Genomic DNA, 24,344 nt, shown 5'->3' with positions numbered 1-24,344 from the left:
CGCCCCCGCCCCCCCCCGGCTGGCGAAGAGCGTCCCCGCCCCGCAGCGGCCCAGAGAAGCACGGAGGCTCCGGCGATCACCGAAACATCGTTTATTGCATTTAAGAAACGGGGTCTGGCTTTCCACAGGAAAGAACTACGTTTAGAACAGGTGCGTTACAAACAGCAGGGCGAGTTAATACGAGAGCCAGAGAGATGAGGAAAGGTTTATTACAACTTAATTCCGCATAATTTAAAAAAAAAAAAAATCCTTTAAAACTGTTAGCTGTAATACAAATTATTTTATAGTATAAAATCAAGTTGCCAGTGTATGTATCAGTACCACACTTAAGAGTCTTGGGCTCCCACTGCTGACGGGTGCTCCTCGCAGCCCAGCCGGGGGTCGGGACCCCCGTCAGGTCCATCCGCTTCTTGGGGTCAGCCCAAGCAGCACCGAGGTTTTTACAGAGTAAGGCTTAGCACTCGGAGACGAAGCACGGTGAGGCTCTTCTAGTTTAAATTTCATAGAAATAGCTACAGCCGTAAACTGGAGAAAGCACTTATACATCTAAGCGCGCCTCATAACATCCTTTGGACACAGAATTCCTGAACTGCTCAGCTCCCTGCGGATGGCTTCGGCTATATTTAAAAAAAACACTTAAGTATTTCAGAAATCATTCACAAACTGAAAGATTAAACTCGGTCTCTTCACAGAGAGTCTCTTTTGTGAATTAAGACATACACACTGCATTTCTATTCAGTAACAAACTGAGGAATCTTGAACAGTTCGAGAAACTCGCACAGCTTAACCCAGGTTTTCCGATCTCCCGAAAACAGACAAAATTCAGCCGTGGGACTGTGTGAAGTCTGTATTTGCTACCTGCCCACAGGAAAAAAAAAAAAGTGTGGGAGGAATGGAATGGATTGTAGACTGAAGCACTGGACTACTTACAAAAAAATGCACCAAGAATTGTATGGGGAAATAAAAAGGAAGATCACACTCAGAATGCCCACTGAATGGAAAAGCTCATTGGATCTGTGCACTCCTGAAGCTCATTCTCATGAAAAGCAGAGGGTGGAAGAAACCAGCTGTCAGCCAGAAGGACTTTTGCTCCTGGCAGAAAGCAACAGAAATACAAGGCATCTAAATGACTATTAATGAGGTACTCCAAAGTCAGTAAAAAGTTTTGACGGTGTTCAAAGTTCACTTTCTGCTCATTTTCATCACTATCGTGTTATTCTCCTCAGTACTGTTGTGCAATCCATTTATTAAGCAATCTAGATGGGGATAAAGTGTTCTAGCATAATGTAATTAATTCAAATAAATTGATGAAGTAGTTGAATATTATCCCACCATACTCTTCCAGTTAACACCAGGATGGCTGTTCTGCGAGCCTAGAGAAACAGGGGTGTGTGTGCAGTAATACCTGCGCACAGGATTTCTTCTGCACATATTACTGTAATCCAGTTAGGAATAACCACAAAAGATGCAGAACTAAAAGATTTCAGTACATAAAAAAGTAAAAACTTTTAAAAACAGTAGTAGCTTCAGTACAAAATTGCAAATATATGTAGCAAAAAAAAAAAATTTTAAGAGGTGCCTGTTGTTGAAATTAAGTCTATTTGAGAGGAGTTCAAACATATCACAAACTTTTTAAAGTACATCTCTGAATGAAGCAAAGGTTATGGGCTTGCACCAGGGCAACTAGACAGTTGATTCAGGCCTGACCAGCATTATAAAAACCATGTGCACTGGCTTAAATAAATACATTTTAAACATTATAAACTCTATTTACTTAGTTACTGAAATTTACCTACAGAAAATAATCTTGAATTGCAAGGCACAGAGTTAATTGGTGCCTGCAAGTCAAGCCCACTCTAAAGGCCTACTACTAAAGTAAAGGCAGAACATGGTGAGTAGAGGTTACCTCACTGAAATACTCCTACACCCTCACAGCCTGCAGGGCACTGCGGTAGGAGCCACATCTGGAACTGCACTTCTTCTATGCGTGCAAAAGATGCAAAGACACTCCAGGCAATGGCACTTGGTGAAGAAAAATATGCAGAGTCTCTAGGCTTCTGCAAACATCATGCATAACAGGTGTTTTGGTGGTGCCTGCGATCAGGCAATGTTTGGAACTCGGTGTTGGCTCACTGGCCACATATACCAGTATTTGGATTAACTGCAGTTTATAATCTATGGGTTACAGTTTGCTAAAGCAGTACCAGTACAAGCATACCTCAGATATACAAAAAATGCAGTTAGTGTCAGCATCAGTTACACCAGCTGAAGAAAGGCACATCCTCTTCAAAGAGGGGAATTAGGGCACAAATAAAAATGTTTCTATCCACCTGGTATTTTTGCCCGTATCAGATAAAGCAAGGTCAAATTAACACAAGTTCCCTAATAACCTTGTTGATGTATCTTCTGTCATCTTGCTAAAATGAGGCTTTTTTTCTGCCCAGGGTATACACCAGTGCAGTTTGTATGTGTGGGAATCACAAGAAAGCAAGTTCTGAATTACCAATTGAGGCTGCATCCGGACAAAGACAGCACTGTCAACTTCAGACAACAAAGCCCAGTCCAGCACCATTGGTTTCACACAAAGTATCTTTGAAGCATGCTGCTTTCATACCACCAAGCTGCAAGGTTAAGTCTAAGGAAGGTTTCATGCGCTCACTCCTCAGCTGGTTCCAGAATCACACATAAAGAACAGTGCACATCCTGAAAATAAAAGCCAGCTGCCACTCACTAGAGCTGCTAAAGAAAGTTAAAGAGTACGTAAATAGAACTTCAGTTAAAAGAGTTTATAATAACTGATCACCTAGTAGAAAGGAGAAAACTGCCCAGGTAAACCTATCCAGTGACTGGCTAATCATTACAAGTTTAACTGAAACCATCAGAGAGTTGTCAGGAAGAAACGAGGACTCCTGTAAACAGAACCTCCAAATTTTCTGTCAGTGTTCTCCCAGAAAAACAGGAAAGGAATTTGCTGTACAAATCTCAGGTGGTAGCCCCAAGAACATTAAGAAGTGAAGCAATTAATTCCTCAAGAGCAAACAGGCTGCTATCAAGTCTCTGGGATTCATCAAAGGGATCACACTGAAAAAAAATCTCATTTTGAGAAGTGTCACCCCAACTACCTCAGTCAGTCCGAGGAGGTAACTGTTAGCTTTATTCTCAGGATGAAAAGTCTCTCTGGAGAGTGAAATAAAAACTCGGTTTAGAAGATTAGGGAAGACTTGCATCTAAACTACTCTTCCACCTCTTCAATTCAAAAGTACGAAAATCACCCATTTGAGTGATTCATCATTATCCTAAGTTCCTTACATTAGGAGAAATCAGCTCCTGCTTCTATTAATAAAATCACTGCAGGTGTTCCCTGGGTCTTGCTCATTGCATTAAACACACCTTATGCTAACTCTTCATATAAACAATCACAATTCACTATAAGGTGAATCTCAGTAATATTTCAGGCATTTTTGTATGTAAACAAATTGTTTTCAAGCTTTAAATTGACAAATTAAAACAACTGGACAGCCAGACTTCTGTTTGTAAAACAAATTCAATCAGTGAATAAGGGATGGGAAAAGCAGCAGCTACGCTTAAAGCAAAGTTATCAGAATTTGTGCTTTTCAGCAAATCTAGTAACTGATGGCTATCTAGTAAAGAAGTCTGGCTTCAGAGAAGTCCCTTCTTTTATTTTGCTCCACTAAATAAGGACAGAAGCCAAGTGATCCCTGGAGAAGCTGGAGACTGGAACTTTAGAAATAAAGTAGATATTTGACCTCTCAGTTGGAAAGAAAAACTGTTCTGTTTCAGTTTCCCTGAAGCAATAAGACTGCAAGAATATTCGTTGCATAAACCATTTCTGCTTACAGCTGTTAGTGCAAGATGCAAATCTTCAATTTAACTCATTCAAGAGCCCTCCAAGATTCTAGTCAATATTCAGCTTCGAACATCCATCACCCAAGGTAACTACAATAGGACACATTTTCTTGTGTTCTTCTTTGTCACAGGATACAGAACTGCACGCACAGCTTCAGCAAACACCTCCCGAACACCCTCCTGATTCAACGCTGAGCACTCCAAATATTTGACTGCTCCGATTTGTTTAGCCAGCGAAGTCCCCTGCTGCGGGGTAGTGGGAGCCAAGCTTTGCTCTTTCAACTTTTTAACTGTTTCCAGGTCATTTCTCAAGTCTCTCTTTGTGCCCACTAAAAGAATGGGAACATTCGGACAGTGGTGAGAAACTTCAGGATGCCATTTGTGCCTCACATTTGCATAGGAAGAAGGACTACCAATGGAGAAACAGATGACGAATACATTGGTTTGAGGATACGAGAGCGTGCGCAGGCGGTCATATTCCTCCTGGCCTGCAGTGTCCCAGAGATTCAGGCTAACTGTCCGGCCATCAACAGTCATTTGGGCACTGTAGTTGTCAAACACAGTAGGGATGTACTCTTCTGGGAAGGCATTGGTGGTATAGCTGATGAGAAGACAAGTTTTTCCCACAGCGCCATCTCCAACAACTACGCACTTTATAGTCTGCATTCTTTACCCAGAAACAGAGTCCTGCACAAAGCAAGAAAAAAAAGTTAGGAAAAGCACACTCAATGATCGTCATTTTAAAAATAAGCTTTAGCAAGTGTTTTTAATATTGCTAACGATTTCTTATCACAGCTAGACACACTCAGTGTCTCAGAAGCCATTATGAAGAGCTCACAATAGTGAAATGGAGATGCAATGAGTTGAGAGCTCGGTGACAACTGGCGGCATTCCAACCACGTAAGTACAAATTAGCCAAATTCCCACAGTCTTGCCTTACTGCCAGACAGTTTCCCACAGGCAGAGGGACAAGTCCTTAGAGGTACCTGCAAGTGGAAAGGGATCGTGACCTCAGACATAGTAACAAGATACTCTGTCATTTGCAGGTTCACACACACCCCTCTGTAGACACACACCCTCCAAAATTTACAATTCTTGTCTATGTAGCCTACTGTAGTAATTCACTCAACTCAGGATCAATCAGACCTTGAGAAACTGCATTACTTAGAGGAGACCAGATAAAAGGTTCAGAAAGTAACATGTTCAAGAAAAGCTGTTCTTTGAAATATAACTAGCCATAGTACCCAGATTAGAATATATAAAGAATTTTTCTAAAGAAGCCAAGAACAGATTATTCTCACTAATCAGTGACAGAAGAAGCAGAACTTAATAGGCTTGAGCTACAATAAAGCAAGCTTATACTGACCATTAGAAAAATACATGCTGTAAAAGATCAGCAAACAGCGTTCCTAGGCAGACTGGGGAATTGTTACAGGAGATATTTGACACCTAAAGGCCTCCCTATCCCTTTCCTGATATGTGAAGAGTAGGTTTGATAATCAAATGGATATAGCCTAAAACTGAATTCTAAACTTTCATGAGATGAACAGCAGGAACTTTGAAAAGCAGTCATTTGCTGTACATTTGTTGTACACTGGAGCTTCCACTGCTAGCCTGAACAAGAAGGAACTTGCATCTGCCTTCTCACCCAAATGCCTTTGAGGTACTATCAGTAATCCTCAACTTGCAACTAGCAGCAAATATGCTGCTTCAAACAGAAGAAACAAATAGTGGGAGGAACTATACTGCATATTCCAGAAAGATCACAGCTCCGACATCAAAACAGCAAAGAGAACATAGGAAAATGAGCAATAGTGAAGTCCTTCACTTCTAAAAGTCATGAAACCCCCTCCCTCCAAACTCCTCTTCAGGACAATCCAAAGAAATCAGCAACTCATTAGCATGTCCTTTTTGACAAAGTCTTTATCTGTATCCACATACTGCTGTCTTCCCACTGGGAGCACACAAGATTCTTCTGTACTAAGTGAAAATAGACTACCTTGAGCTTTGGCACAAAGCTGCAACCAGCAACTGGAGTATTATCAACTGCGGTCACTACAACATACAGGGCTTAAGGAAGTATCAGTGTATGTACACACACACTACTGAAAACCAATCAGTACTGGGAAGCAGTGCAGAAACCTTGCTCCAGCAGGACATTGGAGGGAAGAATTTGGAGGAAAACAAGCAGGAGGAACATGCAGAAGCAGTTTATCCTTGTTGAAAATGGCAGAAATTACATTCCTAAAACAACATGAATCACCTGAAATCTGGCAAGTACTTTTGAGCTTTGGCAGAAAAGCATACGTGTGAGTTTCATCATACATCAAAAAAAGAAGTCATCCCATTTCAAGGCTCCAGAGAAATGTAAGGAGAGATGTGTATGCAACTGCATATTGTAAAGGTAATCAGTAAAATGAAAACAGCACTGACCAGCAAAAGCTGAAAGCAGGACTGCATATGTTATTCCAGAACAGTTGCACCAAGATTTTCATTTAACAGGGCTAGGGGGAAAAAAAAAAAAAAAAAAAAGAGAGAGAGAAAAAATAGTTAAGTTCTGTCAAATTAGAGGCTTAGAAACACTTCTTGCATTTTGTAAACCCCAAAGTTGAAACCCTTTTTAATAGAAAATTACTTAAAACATTACAAATTAAACGTTTTTAACATTATATTATTAATAGAGGTTGAACACTGTTACTGGCAGCATACAATACAACATAATATTTCTGAACACAAAGGGGCTAAGTGCTACAAGCAAACAGTGACAGAAAAGCGATGTATTTTAATACCCTAACACCGTTCTACCTGAAGATGCAACCGTAACTCACCACCCTAGTCTCCACCGCTGCTCTCCCTGCGGGGCAGATCGCTGCCTGCTTTGAGACAGTGCCACGCTCTCTCCAGCAGTGAGGCCGCCTTCAGAAGTTTCCCAACCCTGTCTCCCCTTCCCGCCCAGGTAGCTTGCCACCTCCTCAGCTATGACCACACACTGAAAAACAGCGAGGAGTTGTTTCATCCAGTTTACCAGGTAGTACCACAATCAACTGTGTTGGTACAACCAAGCCAGTGGTAGCATGTGGTGGGAATGAATCACGGGGGAGGAACACCATATGCTGCTGTTGCTGCCAGACTACCACTGGACTGCAGCACAGAGGGCAGGTTTTAAAGCTTATTCCTGCATTTACTTCAAACCACTGAAGTACTAGAAGATGCTGTGCCAGAAACCTTAGCGGTGACCAACAATTCCAGAGCAAATGTTTCTTTCCAAATGAACTATCTATGCAACAGACAGCTATTTTGATCAGTCAACAACAAGTGACATCACAGAGATGGCAGCACTAAGTCAGCTGGATACGTGCAATAAAAACTCAACTATAGCAACTATCTCACCATGAGACTGAGATACATGAAGCCTTTTATATGCCCAGTTCCTAGTTTCTAAAATAAAAAAAAAATTGCAAAGACTTAGAAACAGATCTCTCTACAACACAAACCACGAGCTCCCCCAAGGGCTTACACCTCTATGCATTTCTGTCCAGAGCTTTTCACAGACAGACAGGGTATCCCAGAATTGCACCCCCACCTGCACACACCCGGCACTGATATCTGGAGGGTCATCACACCGATATTGTAAGACAAGACAGGCAGTTTCATGTATTGGTAAACTATAGAGCCACACCTACCCCATACCATCAGCAGCTAAAACAGCTTGATTCAACCCGATGGAAAGTTTCTAAAGAAAGTGTGTTACCCAAAGATTACTTTGTTGGGGCTTTACTTAAGAGGTCATTAGAGCTTTCAATTCAGAGAACAGTAGTAAGGTAACAAAAAAAGCTGGAACACAAATGCTCTTTCACAGTATTAATATCTTGAATTACCTGACTAAGGCTTGGATTTTAGAAGACCAACATTTGCAGTAGGAAATAACTCCACGCAAACATGCCAAAGCATCAGGCTAAGTATGAACTACACAAATACAATTAAAGAGCTTTGTAGGCTTTCAAGTATGCTTCTCTGCAGGGCTCCTTTAAAGTAGGTTGTCTTAGCTGAAAGGAATCGTGTGGCATATGCAATACAGAAAAACAAACACACACCAGGATACACATTATTTAGTACTGAAACACAAAATTTAGATAAATTCATCAAAAAAAGAGTAGAAAGAAGCTCCTACACTCCAGAAACCTGTATGTTGTGAGCAGGTGTAGTTTGGTTAAAGATTTACATACGGAAGACAGAGGGTTTTTTAATTTAAGCCACAACCAAGCAAACAACATTACCTCCATCAGGCTTTTTCTATTAAAAAAAATCGCTTTGTTCAAAATGTATGAAGTCTCTATTTATTTCTTCTTGTAAATAATTTGCCTAGCAATAAAATTCTCATAAGATAGCAAGACACCGGTGTTCAAATTGCATGGAAAATTCTTTTTATTTCTCAAGCACCCTTGAACTTGCCACTGCATGCTATTTGAATACAAATATATGCTGAAGAAAAACCATATTACCAACAAACATTACCAAGAGCAGGAAAATTGGTTTAGGGTTTATTTGGGGGGGTTTTTTTGTGAGCTTCAAAAGAATTTTTGGGGAAAACTTTAGAGAGAAAAACTCCACGTACAACAGGTAACAAGAACTGAAAAAGAGAAAAACACAGATTAACATGTCAACACATCAAAACCAAGATTTAGAATTTAGAAACAGAAAGCTGGGCACAAGCTTCAAAGTCAAGTTTAAAGGTTACTTAGCAAGAGAAAGGAGTGAATGAAAAGTCCAAAGTAGTGAGAGGTAATTCGGGTGCTTAGTCCTGCCAGAGAAAGTACTTTTGTTACAGTTAAGGTGGAAGATCATCAGAACATGAAGAGTTCTAGCAGTTATAGCAGAATGAAAATAATTTTCAACGAACAAAAATAACCCCAAACAAACCCGAACACCCCAAAAAGAAATGTGGTGCAAAAATACATAGATGAGAGTTATTTCTATCTTCTCCATCAGTGCCTTTGAATTAGAAAACTGGCATTCCTGTGTGGGTTAGTTTCCTTCTCGGAAGATGCTGCAAAGCCTGCCTTTGCTGCCTGCACACCTGGCACTTCCTCTGGAATCTGCAAGATTTCAATCGACGTGTCGAGACATCATCTGGAGAGCTGCTCCCGTTCTGACCTAATTACTTATTTTCTAGTATCATTAACATGGACAGCTTGCTCTCCTATAACCCAGCCAGACATTTGCTGGGGAAATTCACTATTTGGATTCCACTCCCCCTCCCCACAAAGCTGTAAGTGAAATCACAGAATAATTTCAAGTTGCATCGACATTTTTTTGTGGGAGAGAAAAAAGTTCTAGATCTTCCCTTTCATACTTCTGAAGAAAAGTTCCCTGTCTGGTGAGAGAGGGAGAAAACAGTGAGAGAAAACTGAGAGGAAACATGAACCTGAATTCTTCTGGGGCTTTCTAGATTTATGCTTTTTATACTTCCGGCACTTCAAAAAATTCTTGGCAGAGGAACTACTTCTTAGCAGGATATGTCTCTGCCCTTGCTACATTAACACCAGATGCCTCTTTGTTAGCTGGATTTTAGCTTTGATATTGCTCTTTGATAACCTTATTTTCACAGAATTTTGTCAGCTTTTCAGTATCTCTTTCCAGTTTGAACAGGGCCCCATTTTGGCCAAAAATGAGCAGAAAACACACCAGGAGTTCAGCCAAAATCACCTGTATCACGCTGTGTCGTTCTGTTCAGTCACCACCTTTGATCAATCCCTCCCTGTTTTGCAGGCTCAGAAGTTTGATACTGCTTTATCAGGAGCAAGCAGAAGCAGAAGTTAAGAAATCTAAATGACTTAATTGCTCCTCTTTCAGTAACAAAAACTAGATCAGAGATGATTCACTCTGTCCTCCTGATACGTGAAATCGGGCAGAAACTTTCAACAATTGGGTGGATAAGGCAGTTCTAAGTATATCCTACCATCCTCACCCACGCAAAGGAGTTAAAAGATTTTTCATGTGCACAGCTTAGCCACCAGACCTGACAGGGAAGAGAAAGGGGCTCTCAGCAATTTAATCAAGACTGTGTTACTATTCCACAACAGCTCAGCTTACTCGCCATTGTTTTAGGCAGGCGAGGGCCAAATGAATGGACAAGTGCCAGACCTTTAGAATGCATGCCAAGAAAGAGTAAAAAAGTTAAATAGGAGACCTCATCCCTAATACCCTTCAGCAATGAATGACCTACTTGGACTTCTCAGTGCCTTTCAAAGTTTTCACCACGGTTTCTGTCCTGCCATTTACCTGCAAGAGAAACAAAACACACGGCAGCAGCCTGAGTGGCAGCAGAGGGGGCAAAAAAAAAAAATAAAAATCAACAAGTCAAGGCAGATTTCAGCAGCACAGCAGGAACAGTGCAGTCCACCACCCAGAGCTCCACGTGAACAGCAGAATCAAGGAAGCTTGCTTTCTGCAGAGCTCTGCTGGAGGTTCAGCTCCCATGCACATATTGCTGACACCTAACAAGAGCGCAATTCTCAGTGGTTGTTCCCTCAGTGTGAATATTAGAAAGGCCTTATCCCTTTGGGCACAAAAAGTCGTTTCAAACACATAAAAGAAACCACCCAAAACCTTTCATATAATGTTTTAAAAACCTCCACCCCTGTCAAATTAGGCTGAAATTGGTTTATCAATTTAAGTGGGTTTTTTTTCAGGGATGAAACAGACATAAGCTTTACCACCTAAGCAGTATTTCTTAGGGAACCACAGTGAAAATGAAGTGGTCTGCATGAGGTATTTGGGCACCTCAACCACACAAACCTCAGTGCATCAACACTCTTACTACAGGCACTCATACTCCAGATTTTATAGGAGAGCAATCATATTAGTGACCAAATATCAATGACCTCAAACTCTATGAATCCAAGATTATGTTTATTGGATAACAAATATTTCCAAATGGCATTAGAAACAAGCTTGTGAAACAGCTGCACAGCTGTGAAATAACACCACACCAAGGTGCAGCTGCACAGACATACAGGAACTAAAAACTAGAACTTCAGTAGATATCTGAATCCCCAGTATATGAATGTGACATCCATCCTGCCATAATCAAAAGCTGCAGAGTATTAAACCTGACATTCCTCCTGCAACCACATGCAGAAGCACGGATTCATCGAGGCATGTACCCTTCACAACGTGTTTGACCTGGCACGTTTCAAGGGTGAGCACAGTAAAGGTGTAAGGCTAGGAGCTGGGACTGCAGGGTTCTGTGCCCAGATCCACTACACACCTCCTGGGTGACACAAATAACTTGCAGAGGTCCTGGGTATCACAGCCAATTCATAAAAAGTGAATAACATATGTCCTTCCTACCTTTTATAAATTCTGCTAAGGCCTTATTCATTACCATTGGCTAAAAGAAAAAACGACAGTACCTCAGACATTAGGTTCTGTGAAGAGGCGCATTAAGCACATTGCGGGATGAACGATAAATCCAGTTAAAGCATCCCTGATTCCTATTTGAGGTGGAAAAAAAACCCAACTCTTAGTCTATCTTCCTATCATCTTTTGTCATTTGACATTCACCAGGACTCTAAACGCTCTTTATTGTAAGAAAAGTTGTAACAAAGCCACTGTTGTATTTGAAGGGCAACATCTATACCGGGAAAATCTGAGATTCTTCCTCGAGAAAAAAGCCCACACACACTGATCATTCTCTTTGATTTCTCCTCTCCCGCCCCCAAATTTCACCAGGGGGTAAAAAAAAAAAAAAACAAACCCAAAAAATACACTTGGTCAATCAATAACAGTTCTCAGAAGTGTCTTTAAATGATTTTGATACAATGAGTTAAAGCGTGCACTCAGTGTATACTGTATCATGGCTTGTGTGCTATAATATTGCAATGTTTGCCAGTCTCCTTTGCATCAAGTATTGCAGTTCTAAAAATTCAGAAGTTACCAGCGGCAAGGAGTCTCTCAACAGTCTATCAGACTTGCACATACAGACATAGGAAAGTTAAAAAAGAAAAAAAATTCCTTTTAAAGGTATGGATCCTTATATGAAAGACCAAATTGTGTGAAAACACCTTGTACTCCAAAAGAATCACAGCCTCATCATGAAAGCAAATCAAACTTCACATTCAGTTTTCTCCGACTAATTACAAACCACATATTTCATTGTTTTTCCAAGACCTCTGTAAAGGTCCTTCTAAGAACAACATTTAAAAGCATCTTTTTTTAATGGAAATAGTAAGCTAAAATACCAAATATGACTCATAAGCTTAAGTTCCCTATAGAAAAACTTGTGTGCTGCTGAACACTGGCAAACTGGCCAAACAGAGCCTTTATGCTATCTATGTATTTTACATCCAACACAGAAGAGAACATAAGCTTTTTAAAATCAAAATAGAAGCTTGCGACAAAGAGCACACAGCTAATGATGCTGGAACAAGGAGCACCACACTCCAGCACAGGACACATGTTGCAAGCATAAGGTACACATAAAGAACAAGAGCATTTAAAGCCTTTTTATAACTCAGAGTAAATATGATGGGAATCACAAGTGTTTATAAAGAGTAAACAGATACTGACTATTCATTAGTTCTTAAAAAAAAAGAACAAGGGGACATCAAATTAATTCAAAAAGAGGTTCAGAACAACTAAAATTTTGCATTGCTTCTCAGGGTTTGAGGTTAAACTAGGAATTCCTTAGTACAGGATGTTACAAATACTGAAAATTTATAGGGCTCAAGAAGAGAACCGTTAAGGTTATGAAAGAGAGCTCTGTAGTGGCTGCTAAATGAGACAATACCTGTGACTCCTGAAACTCCTCAGCACTCAAAATATGTTAGGCCACTACCTTACTTCACTATTCCTGAGACAATTTGGCAGTTTTTAGAGAGTAGACCAAACACGACTACTCTTATGCATATCTGTAAAGGAAAATCCACTCTCAGCACTAAACAAGAGACCTTAGAAAAGGCTAACCCATCATAGGCCAACCTTTTATTACATCTACTGAGAGAAGAGATCGCCTTAAATTTGTCACGGTACTCCTAATGCGGATTAGCATCAGCCTGACTTTAACCCAGCCCAGTCCAACCTTCGGACACTGCGGAAGAGGGAAGCGCAGAACCTGCCCACGGGGCCATTCCCGCCTCCCGCGCATCCCGGAGCGAGAAATGCGACCGGAGAACTGCTCGTTCCGAGGCTTCCCCCTCCCCCTGTACCTCCAGCACCTCCGGCCCCGCGATGAGCACATTCACCTCCACCAACACCGCCGGGCGCAGAAGCCGGGACCGGCATCCTATTCCCCGCAACCTCTGGAAACTAAGAGAGCAACGCGCCCCGCGGCTGAGGGGGTGATCGCCCCGCTGCTCCCAAGCTCGCCCTTCCCTCCGCCGGAGCCGGCCGCCTCCCCAGCGGGGCCGGTGCCGAGGAGCCGCGGGCAGCCCGCGAACCGCCTCCCCCGGGAAGGAAACCGCGGCCGCCGCAGCTCCCGAGCCGGGAGAGGCCGGGCCCTGGCCGCCGCCCGGCTGACAGCGAGGGTGGCGGCGGCCGGGCGCGGAGAATCTCCGTCCCCAGCGCGCCGCCTGCCCCGGCCTCCACCCGCGCGTCCGCCCGGCGGCAGCGCTGCGGAGAAACACCCGGAGCTCCGCGGGGTGCCCGGGGCCCGCGAAGGCCGCTCCCTCGCCGCCGGGCCCGCGGCCGCCGCACCTCAGTTCACCTCCCGGCCCCTCAGGGCCCGGCCGCGGGCCGCCCCGCCCGCCCGCCGCTCGCCCCGCGCTCACCCTCCCGCGCCGCCGGCGGCCGCTGCTGCTCCCGGGGCGGCGGCGGCCCCTCGACCCGGCCGCACCCCGGCGCCCGCCCGCCCCCGCCGCGCGCACGCGCCCCGCGCCCGCCGCGCGCAGGCGCCCTCTGCCCCGCCACCGCCCGCGGAGGGCCCGCCAGGGGGCGCCGCCGCCGGGGCCGGGCGGGGGGGGCTCCGCTGCCCTTGCCGGCGCGGGGAAGCGGCGGGAGGCCGGGCCGGGGAGGAGGAGGAGGAGGAGGAGAGGGAGGAGGAGGGCGGCCCGCAGGCCCTGCCCGCGGCCGCGCTTTAGTACCTGAATGTTTTAGGACAATCGGCAGAGGGGTGGGTGCGCCCTCCGCCCCCCCTCTCGGCGCCGGGAGGTGTCACACAGCGAAACCCCCTCGGGGATCCCCCGCCTCCGCCGGCCGCCTTGTCTCCCCTCGCTGAGTCAGTACCGGCCTCTCGCACCCGGGCGGTCTCAGGCCTGTAAAGGTCTTTGCGGAGGAGGCCGGCAAGTCCCCGCGGGAGCCGCAGGCAGCGATGACACTTCCCTCGTGCCCACGGTTGCCATTTCCCTCCAAAGCCCTCGGGCCCGGCTCCCCTTCGCCGCGGAAGAGGGAGTGAGGTGGCGGAGGGGGTTAGGCTCGGCTCACCCTGCTGCCCCGGGGCTCTGCACCCCGCAGAAATGGCAGAACACCCGGGCTGCGAGCAAGGCCCGGCAGGGGCTGCCTGAGGTGTAGACAAGAGGGCACGGGAGAGGGAGAGACAGGTGGCAGGGTTCGGCCTGCTGACGTTTCTTAAGCGCCTATCAGGAATTTCAGAGTATAACCTTTGCTCTGGGTTTTTATTACTTGCCCCTTCTGACCGGGGGAGAGGGCGTGCTGCAGCCTGCACGCAGCTCTGGGCTGGGTCTGCTCCTCTGGAGCTCAGCTGCTGAAGCACTTGACTGTCAGTTGCTTGGTGCTCCCATGTCCAGCTCCTCGTCTTCCTCCTCCGACCAGCTCAAGCTGTCATCTGAGTCCTCCCCCTGCACTGCCCCGGACTCCTCTGCGTTGGCAGCCTCCTTCTGCTCGCCCTGGGAGTGTGACCTGCTTTGGGGGAGCTCCAGCTTGGCCCAGGAGCCTGGGCTGGCTTTACAAAGCGTGATCTCCACCTTGGTAGGGACCATGCTCACAAAGCTCTTCTCTATTTCGATGACCTAGAGAGGGGAAAAGGTGCAGTGAGCTGGGCAGGGCAGGGCAGGCAGCACATGCTCATCCTTCCCCGTTCTGGCAGAGCCCTGCCAGAGGAGAAGAGAGGAGAAATCTCTCCTCCTGTGCCAGGAGACAGAGCGGGATGAAACCTCAGCTCCCACTGAGCTTCACAGTATTACAGCTAAGCAGCACCACAGTGCTGGTACAGAGCTCAGGAGAGCTCAGCTAGCCACAGCCACGTGCATGGCTGCGGTACAGCCCTCTCCCCACGGCAATGAGCTGTGCTGAGACACAGGCATACCCACAGCCGGCAGCACGCTCTGCTGTCTGCGGGCAGAGGCAGCACACACCAGAAATAAAGGCAAAAAATGCACATGCAAATTCCTGAGCCTCACTGCTCCTCCACAGCCATCAAGCAGCTGAGAAATCAGAGAGCGAGTCTCTCCCCTCACACCCCTGCCTGCCCACACGCACAGCAGGATTGCAGGGGGAGACAGGGACCTACTGGGCCAAAGACCCTTTGGGGAGTCTGGGACCAAACCCAGAACACTTACAGAGCTGTCAGAGATGTCCAGCTCTGCTCTTAGTCCAGGATCAATGGGTTCAGCCACCAGCAGCCTCTGAAACAGAGGCTGCCTCCTCGCAAACCCTAAGGCGTTTCCCTACCAGAGATGGCTATAAACACCGGTACCTGGGCAACCTGGCCCAGGAGCAAGAGCAAGCACAGGCTGCCTCGCGGCATTGCAGCCCAGCCCCACGCAGACTACCGGAACAGGGAAATCAAAGCAAACAGCATCTTACCCCCCAGAGATCCAGTTCTGCCTGGAAAATCTTATTCCCTTCAAAGATGATGTAAACCTCAAGCTGAAAGATCAACAGAAAATTGAGTGGATAGCACAGCACTGCCAGAGCTCTTCCCCTGGACAGTGCAGTTGCCTTCCAGCACCATAACACATCCTGCATCCTGGTTCCAATGTAACGGTCTGGCAATCTCCTCAGCATCTGGGAGCATTTCACCCCCTCAAAGTATGCCAGGTTCACCTCTGCTACCAGTCGAGGGATTCAAGGCCAGAAAAGCTACCCGCTGAGGCCGAAAGCCACTGAGCCAGAGTGGCTGGGCAGATGCCGCTGCAGCAGCAAAGCCGCTGGGCTCTCAGCTCGGGGACAGCAGGTCAGCAGTGCCAACCCTAGCTCCAGCAACAGAGCAAACAGGCCATCAAAGAGCACCAGGCACCTGGCTGGCTCCTGGCTGTTGGCTCATCAAAATGAGGTACCGTGAAAGAGCACATCCCCAGCCCAGCCCTGCCAGCCCCACTCACCACGGTGCGGTTGGCTTTCACGCTGCTGAGGGCGGGCAGGGGATTCTTGGCATAGACTGTCACCACCACCTGACTGCTGGTTTGGTGCCAGTCCTGCCGGCATGACACCGCCTTCTTGTCCTGCCGGGGAGAGGAAACCATCACAGCACGTCATCTAGCCAAGCACACCCCAGAGAGGAAGTCTGTGCTGGAAGATGCTCCTTTGCGCATCTCCTTCACAGAGCACCAGCTACGCAAGATCAAACCCTGCCTTTCGTGCAGCCCCTGCCAAGCTGTCCCATGCAACATGGGGCATCGGTGCTGTGCTTGGGGCTGCTCCAGAAGGACATGTTAAGGCCAGAGACATCTCTTTCTTGTTCCAGAGTCACTCTGCTGTGCCTGAGCTCACAGACACTGTACACAGTCAGGAAACTCGGTCTGGAGGGCAGTGCAGGGGCTGTTGCTAGACATGGATCATGCCACCATGCTAAATTTGGGAGACAGGTGAGCCCCAACTGACCACGTTTCACCTTTATCCCACAGGACCCCTACCAGGTCTATGCCACAGGCAGCTTTGGCCCCACCAGGCATTTCTGAGCATCATCAGGAGACAGACGCCCTGCTGCCCTCTGCATTGCCAGCCAAAGAAATGCCCCAGGAGGAATTCCAGCCCCAAACTCAGGTGACAATTAGCACAAAGCATCTGCATCACAACATCACAGTTCATTCACTGCAGCCTCCTTTACATCCACTATAGTTTTTCTGCTCCAGGACAAAGAACAGACTGGGCTCAGAAGGGGTTGCTCAGAGCAGTGCTGACTCAGAGGAACATGATGCACTTTCAGGGATATCCTGGGCTACTTTGGTGCAACTTTCCCAGCTCAAGCCTGTTTCCAGCAAAGAGCTTTCCCGGGGAAACTTACACACACACAATATGGGGAATTGAGATCTTCTTCCCATTGCCCTGCCACAACACCACATCGCTATGTAGGTGAGGTCCCTCCTGAGAAGCAGCTGCAGAGGGAAAGCTTCATTAAAACCAAATTCAGTCATCTGCAGCCGACTGTCAAAACTTTTCAGGGGTTTTTTTGCAGAGCTTTTCCCATGCTCAGCTGCCTGTCCCTGTGCCGCAGCTTGCAGCGCTGGCTACGCTGTGCCCGGGGCCAGATCCTTTCTCATTCAGCTTCCTATTGCACATCTGTCCATTGGGTGTGAGAACTGACACATTTTGTGAATGCAGGAGCAGCATTTTAAAGAGCAGATGGGTGAAGATTAGGCATTCAAACCCTGCGCAGTAATCTGTTGGTAATTATGAAAATTAAGGTAATTAAATGCAGAAACCCATGTGAATGCTGAGCAAGGGAAGGAGCACTCCTCAGGTGTCAGTAATGGCACTTTGCTCACACAGTCGCCCCTGCCGAGACCGCCCTTACCCCCTTCCCCATCCAGCAGTGCCGCCCGCTGCTGCAGCCTGGCTGCTCCAGGAAGGCGCTGAAGTCTGTCGTTTTGACTCTGCAGCAGCTCCAGTACTTCATCCTGGGGAGAATGGAGTGACCTGAGCAGGGAGCGCCCGCGGGAGTAGGAGAGGGGACACAGCGGGCTTCAGGGTGGTGGGGGAGAGGGACTCAGAACCAGCAGGTCTCCCTGCCCACCTGTCACCCGGGGGGAGGTCACCCACGACCACACCAGCCGTGCTGCTGAGGCCACACAACCTTGCAGTGTGATACTTTCTGCCCTCAGCAGGGTCAGTTTGCTTCCCCGGTAAAGGGTTGTTTCTTACCCCTCGTGGAAGACAGGAACACCAGGATGGAAAGTACAAACCTCTGTGTTGCTCTCTGAGCCCTGGTAGATCTGTGGAGCGAGAAGCAGAGGAAAGCTTTGGCTGTGCCTCTGGCATGGCACGGCACAGCCAGGCGTCTGCCTGTTGGTGCCTGCCCCAGCATAGGGCACAGCACGATGCCCGGTATCACCATTTTGCCGGGTCCTGCATCTGTGAGGACTTACTCTGGGAGTATGCCCAGCTGGCAGGCCAGCACTGGTCCCTCCTCCCTGCCGCCAGGGCAGCCACCCCGGCCTCGCTGGGACCCCAGTGTCACCCCCATAACCCTGACAGCAGCCCTTCCGTATGCCCTCTCCCAAACACAGCCTGGTCCCAGCCTGGAGCTGGTCGGCACCGGGTCAGTGGGCAAGTTTGGACACCACAGAAACTTGCTCTGAGGTGCAAAGGGACGTTCGTCCATCCTGTCCTTTCCTTCCAAGAGCATGTCAGTCTCATGTCCCTCATCCACCTCCCGCCTTTTGTTCCCTGCTCGCTCCTCTCTCTGCCGCTTTCCAAGCATGCCAGCCCTCCTGCAGCTTGGGCCCTCCAGCACACACCTCAAGGCAGGCAGAGTGTCCTACACAAGGTGGCCTTGGGGCAAGATACAAAATGGACTGTGCTGCATTAATTAAATGCAGGTGGGAATTATTCTACATGCATTTTACCAATATGCCCATATCCTGGTATGTGCTGTATTTCTGTCCTGGTTTGCGTCCAGAAGACAGCTGATCCCTATGCAGCCCCTCGATCACTCCTTCCCCCCTCATGAATGGGGAGAAAATACAACAAAAGGCTCAAGGAATCCAGACAAGAATAGGCAATTATCAGCAGTGAAATGCAAATGTACCACCAATCCAGGAATCTGGAAGCCTTTTGCAGGAACGTGGCTGGGAGGTGACAGAGGGATCGGTTCCAGATGAGCAGGAGCATATGGAGCCGATGGGCACTGCCACCTTTCACCCACCCCACACCCTGCCCCGCACCTGGTGGCAGCTGGGAGACGAGCCCCTGCACGGGAGCTGTGATGCTCCCGGGCACACAGCGCAGACCCTGCAAAGATGGGGCCCTGCCAGGTACTCACCGCCTTGCAGGCTGCGTTCTTGCAGGTGGTGCCAGCTCTCACCTGGGCAGCCGCCTCCCCTGCGAGAGCAACACAGCTTCAACCCAGGGCACACACCACCCGTGCCTGCCCCCAAACCCTCCCTGCAGCCCCACTGCCAGCTCCCCAGCTTAGCACACATGGCCCCTGAGCAAAACCCGTTGTAACACGCCTCTGTGACGCAGCTCTGTGGGTTTGCAGGTGGCTGAGCATTCAGCACTGCCACCCTGCACTGAACCTGCCACGCAAAACCCCACACTGAATTTGCCACGTGCAACCCTGCTGCCATCCATCAGCTCATCACTACCTGTGCAACTGCCCTCAGGTGCCTCATCCTTGGAGGACAGGTTCAGTTTCTTCAGTGCCTGCTCCAGAGACCTGGATACTTTAATTGGCAGCAGTTGTCTTGGCTCATCAGAGCTGGGAAACAGCAGCAGCAAAGGCTGAGTGGGGTTTTTTTTCAGTTTAAGTGTCATTGCCTCTCCTAAGGAAGCAGCAGGGCAGGACACGTGCAGAAGAAGCGGCGCAGCAGGGTGAAACTGTTAGCTGAGCCCATCTCACCTTGGTCTTTCCTGCCGCATTTTCTCAGCTGACTTTGGTCCTTGGAAAATAAGCTCCTCCACTGGTTTGGCCTTTGGCTTGTCTGAGGTTTCTTCTTGGCTGAAAGGCTCAGGGGGCTTCTCCTTGCTGTGAAACCCCTTTGTGCATCCCTGAGCAGCAGAGGCAAGCCTGATGCCCACTCTGCCCTCTCTAACCTGGTGACTGCTCCCAAACCCTGCGAGTTTCCATGTGCTGGTGGCTCTGTGTCCTGCAGGGATGGGGCTCTGACCCTGCACCAGAGCAGGGGCTGTGTCCACAGGGATTCCCAGGGACAAAACGGTGTGGCAGCCTCACTGGGGCCATAGCAGACAGGTCTCGGCTCTGCTGCACCCCAGCCTGGCAGCTGAAGCGCAGCGAGAGTCTCCCCCAGGTCCTCAAGGCCTCTGCTGCCTCCTCCCCCCCACCCCAGGACCGCTCAGACATTCACACCTGTGCTGGCACTTGAGGCATTTGTGTTCATCCTGCAGGATCCTGCTGGGGGATCCCAGCCCCTTCTGGCACCCTTACTCAGGAGTGCCTGCCCTGCACTTTGGGAGCAGCACCCTTGCTTGCAGGCTCCTTGGAAGCAGATAGGAAATCCCTGACCAGCAGGGCGAAGTGGGCAGCCTTGGCACAAGATGGGGATGGGACAGGACAGAGCAGGGGCAAGGAGGAGAGGACAGAGGAGCAGGAGGTGCATTTGGGCTGTTGGGTCACTCACCTTTATGGAGAGGAACTCTGAGAAGTCTGTTGTGCGTTTCTTGCAACAAGACCAGCCCTAGGCACCAGGAGATGACAAACTGGTCAGATACGGGCAATCCTGCCAGGCACAAGGTCCCTCCCTGCAGCTGCAGCCCCAACTCCTGCCCCACTCACCTTCAGGGCATCATGGAAGATGGGGACGCCTGGGTGATACAGGCAGGAATCTGAAAAGGGAAAATCACAAAGAAACTTTCAGGAGGAGCAATCCTGCCCACGAGCCACCCGTGATGCCTGGCAGTTCCTGAGCCAGCTCCTGCCATGCGGGGCTGCCTGCACTGGGCTCGGCTCAGCCCTGCTTGGCAGCTCAGGCCCCAGCAGGGTGGCCGAGGCCACAGACCGGGAAAGCGGCACGCGTTCCCGCTCACCCCACTGCAGGGCAGACGAGCCCACTTACCCTTCGCGTTGTGCTCAGGATCAAACCTCTGCCCGCAGCCCTTGTTGTAGCACAGCGACGCCATAGCTCAGGCGTACTTGCGGCGTCCTTCACTCCTTACACAAAAATCCCATGAATCTCATCCCTGCCCGTGAGCCCCCCTCTGCTTCCCGCAGTTTCCAGCCCAGGCGCCGGGAGGTGGCTTTGCCTATCTTTGGAGGCAGCTGGAGGAGGTGGCTGGTAACTTGAGAGCAGGCTAAAGAAGGACATAGCAGCTCAGCAGCTGACGGGACCCGCCGCCCACATTATCTCAAGAGGCATTTCTGCCCTGCCCCTGTGCCCGGCATAGGGAATGGGTGCTGCAGGGTGGCTCCACACCTGGGGTGGGAAAAGGACCTTCCAGCACCTGCTGTCTCACCAGCATCCAGCATGGAGGCATCGGCGCCAGACCAGTGCTCATGCTTGGCTTGGGGCAACCTGCGACCCCTCTTGTCCAACTGCTCTCTGTTTCTTTAGCATTTATAGAAGCAGCTGAATGTTTCCTGAAAAAAAAGGGAAGAGGTTTCCCAGAGTCCCAGGGCAAAACCTGTGCTGATCTCCCCCCAGTCTCAAACACACAACCACCTCCTAGAGAGAGGCACCAGCAGACCAAAGGAGTGTGTATGGCAAAGACATCCTTTGATGAAGGGTCTTGTGCAACCCAGGGATGAAATCTGTCCCGTGGAAGATCACTGTCGTCACAGAAGAAGAGTACAAAATGTTATGTGGGCCCCCATACCCGGGAGACGTTTGCTCAGGCTCCCTGCTCCCATTCTGGGACCCAAGGGTTTTTGTCTACAAACAGGAAACCCTCTTGAAATCAAAGGTTTTACTTAGTTCCTACAAGCATCTAAAACAAATATTTTCTTTTTGTTGTTCCTGTTTGCAGAGACAGTTGTTTCCCAGGTGCTGCCCTATGCTGCCAGAGCACAGGACACCTGGAGAGCATTTCTGCTCGGGAACCGGGTTCAACATAAGCCCTTGGTGCAATCAGAGCGCAAAGGGCAGGTCCTGCAGGCAGCAGCTGCCCAGGGAGCCTGCTCAGGAGGGGAATCCTCAGGGTCTGCCGTGGCTGATGTAACCCCATCCCTGCCCCATGATGTTTGTTTAACCTAGTTAATCCCCCTACAACAGCCTGCAGGATCTGCTACCACCCCAAGGGGATCTCCAAAGTTCAGAGTTAAGATGAACCCCTACCGAAATTCTGGAGCTCACCAGGGAGATGACTCCAGACTCATTTCACACTGCCCTGCTTCTCCACCTCCGGCTCAGTTCTGCCATCCTCACCTTGAGATGCCCTGGCCAGTGCAACATCGGATTTTTCCTTGTCATCTCGTTAGCAAGGAAGATGGTCCTGCTGGAGGGGAGGACACATATCACCATCAGGCCTCCTTACACATTGATAGACTGTGTATAAACCCAGATCCAACCCAAAAGCTAGGAAGGAAACATGAGGGCACTGGGGAACTGTCACACCAGCACGAGCCATGTGGCTTCAAGCCGATACCTCCTTGAAGGTACTGCAGTGCCTCAAGACACAGTAAAAGACCCATCAGTCCCAAAGGTTGGTAAAAAAACACTGCTGGCATCCAGAGCCTCTGCTCAGGCAGGAAGGATCACTTGGGACCCACGAAGCTGGGCAGAGCCCTGTGACGGGGGAATTTGTGGTCCTGGGGGCTGAGCAGAGCTATAAGGTTTCAGATCTCCTTGTCCTTTCCACGAGCTGTCAGCAAGGCTGCAGCTGTCACCAACCCTGTGCCAGTGAGAATCTGGAGCTCAGGTTACCTCACACGCCTGGGAGGAAACGCCAAGAGGATGCTGTGACTGACCCACACACGAGGACGTCACAGAGGGACCAGCAGGTACCTGCGGGGGGCCGCGGCCGAGCAGAGCCCCCTGAGCACCCAAGGAGCAGCAGCAGGCAGCCGAGAGCGTGCAGCGACACTGCTCTGTCCTTGCTCCTTTGCTGCACCGCTGAAAATGTCAGCAGGGGATGAGGTGGCTCAAAGGATAGAACCTACTGGGAACATAGCACAGTGACACATGGTGAACTGGGGTGTCCACAGCTCCCGGCCCAAGGGGAGGCTCCCCAGGGAGGACAAGGTGAGGGGGTGCAGCCTGCAAAACAGAAACGAGACATCCACCATGAAACAGATTCGAGCTCCAGGGGAACTGCTCGGTCAGCCACCAGCAGACTCAAGGCCCTGCTAGAACTGGTGCTTTAAAAATTAGGAAAAAGAGATGAGGTTCAGGTGATGGCAAAGAACATGCTGGCCTGCACATCCATCACACAGCATCCAGTTTGAAGCTGTGGCTTCTGACTGTTGCATCTGGGCCACAGGGCTGGGTTGCTGAGTCCAGTCTTCCTCTGGGGCAGAGCTCCAAGTAAAGCAGAAGTCACTGTGCGAGCTGGCTGAGCAGGGACAGTTGTGACCAACACCTTTGAAACATTTTGCAAGGAACAAGCAAGCTGACAATTAAATATAAAGCCTGTTTGCTTTATGTGCACAAGCTGATCAGATATGACAGCAAAAGGCAAGGGTGTCTCCTCATGATAGTCAAAATACTTCAGTCTGCAACTACGTAACTGTCAGCAATCTGGAAAAGCATACAGAGGAGAGCATCCCCTTCTGCACACTGGCTGAACCTCAGCACGTCACACCCGGGCTTGTGCAGAGCCCAGCCTCTGGAGCTGCACTCGCTACCTTCTCCAAGCCGTGCAAGCACCAACAGCAAACCCCAAAGTGCTTCAGCAGACTCCAGCATCTGGAAGTGCTCTGCAGTAAGGCAGCCTTGCTTGCTCCTGTGCCCAGTCTTAAACGTTTCTGCACTACAAGCAGTCCCTGGTGCCATTTCCTCCTGCTGCATACCTCTGAAAACCTTAGTAATGGTTTCCTTTACAGTTTCCTTACTAGAACCTGAATCACAGGTTTTCAGCCTCCTCCTTTAAAGCAAATGAGAATAGTTACCTCTGGCATTCACACCAGAGTGTAGTTTTAGTCTTCTTCCTTTGCTATTACTGGATCTTCAATTTTCACCTTGTACTGATCATGTTAGATGGACTTTGAGCAGTGCTAAATCCCTTCTTCCCCATGATTTTACACACCCTGTTACTATATCCCTTTTCTCCCAGAGAAAAGCAGTAAGCAGACCCATCCTTATGTTACACTTGAACAGGATTGAGGCAGCAGCAGAGTACTGCTGAACATTTGAGTTCTGCCATTTCCCTAAGGCAGCAGCTTCTCTTTTGACTGCTCACTAACAACCAAACCAGCTGAGCAATGGGCAGGATGAGAGACAATACAGACACCTGGGTGCAGCTTCAGAGTTTCTTCTCTTACTATTTCACACTTTGGAATTAAATGATGTACTTACCAAACAACCATGCCAGCCATGTTCCAGACACAAGCCACAAGAACAGATGCATCCTCTCCACAGGGCAACAGAAAAGCTAATCAGCATTCTTGCCAACTTATTTGAGATTCTGCAACATTTAGCTATCCTAGCAAACGTGCCAGGTGAAAAATATCACCAAACTTTTCATTC

General features: G+C 48.7%; 3 protein-coding genes across 12 annotated transcripts; all 3 read right to left on the bottom strand.

The window, feature by feature from the left end:
- Positions 1 to 76: 76 nt before the first annotated feature.
- On the bottom strand, positions 77 to 13,719 carry LOC141949197 (rho-related GTP-binding protein RhoG-like). 9 transcript variants are annotated; one of them, XM_074882489.1, is made up of 4 exons: positions 13,638 to 13,710; positions 10,094 to 10,149; positions 6,301 to 6,371; positions 77 to 4,554 (listed from the first exon to the last, which is right to left on the bottom strand). In XM_074882489.1, exon 4 carries the CDS (start codon positions 4,531 to 4,533, stop codon positions 3,958 to 3,960), a length of 576 nt encoding a protein of 191 aa, XP_074738590.1. In that variant the 5' UTR covers positions 4,534 to 4,554; positions 6,301 to 6,371; positions 10,094 to 10,149; positions 13,638 to 13,710; the 3' UTR covers positions 77 to 3,957. The 9 variants fall into 9 exon arrangements, with proteins under 9 accessions (XP_074738590.1, XP_074738595.1, XP_074738594.1 ...); XM_074882494.1 differs by lacking the exon at positions 13,638 to 13,710 and adding an exon at positions 4,706 to 4,853 and having other exon boundaries at positions 10,094 to 10,570; XM_074882493.1 differs by lacking the exons at positions 10,094 to 10,149; positions 13,638 to 13,710 and adding exons at positions 4,706 to 4,853; positions 6,696 to 7,305.
- Positions 10,761 to 14,207, bottom strand: LOC141949111 (uncharacterized). The gene is made up of 4 exons (XM_074882345.1): positions 14,195 to 14,207; positions 13,950 to 14,130; positions 13,077 to 13,662; positions 10,761 to 11,260 (listed from the first exon to the last, which is right to left on the bottom strand). Exons 1-4 carry the CDS (start codon positions 14,205 to 14,207, stop codon positions 11,177 to 11,179), a joined length of 864 nt encoding a protein of 287 aa, XP_074738446.1. The 3' UTR covers positions 10,761 to 11,176.
- Positions 14,208 to 14,461: 254 nt separating this feature from the next.
- On the bottom strand, positions 14,462 to 24,257 carry ITGB1BP2 (integrin subunit beta 1 binding protein 2). Of its 2 annotated transcripts, XM_074882871.1 has the most exons (13): positions 24,174 to 24,257; positions 21,138 to 22,916; positions 20,781 to 21,015; positions 20,501 to 20,550; positions 20,346 to 20,402; positions 19,607 to 19,755; positions 19,353 to 19,465; positions 19,028 to 19,086; positions 17,908 to 17,978; positions 17,561 to 17,663; positions 16,149 to 16,268; positions 15,631 to 15,693; positions 14,462 to 14,834 (listed from the first exon to the last, which is right to left on the bottom strand). In XM_074882871.1, exons 3-13 carry the CDS (start codon positions 20,842 to 20,844, stop codon positions 14,586 to 14,588), a joined length of 1,098 nt encoding a protein of 365 aa, XP_074738972.1. In that variant the 5' UTR covers positions 20,845 to 21,015; positions 21,138 to 22,916; positions 24,174 to 24,257; the 3' UTR covers positions 14,462 to 14,585. The 2 variants fall into 2 exon arrangements, with proteins under 2 accessions (XP_074738972.1, XP_074738973.1); XM_074882872.1 differs by lacking the exon at positions 24,174 to 24,257 and having other exon boundaries at positions 20,781 to 20,875; positions 21,138 to 23,450.
- Between the last annotated feature and the right edge of the window lie 87 nt (positions 24,258 to 24,344).

The sequence above is a fragment of the Strix uralensis genome, chromosome 13 (assembly GCF_047716275.1).
Source record: "Strix uralensis isolate ZFMK-TIS-50842 chromosome 13, bStrUra1, whole genome shotgun sequence".
NCBI lineage: Eukaryota > Metazoa > Chordata > Aves > Strigiformes > Strigidae > Strix > Strix uralensis.
This window is presented reverse-complemented; position numbering and strand designations above follow the sequence as displayed.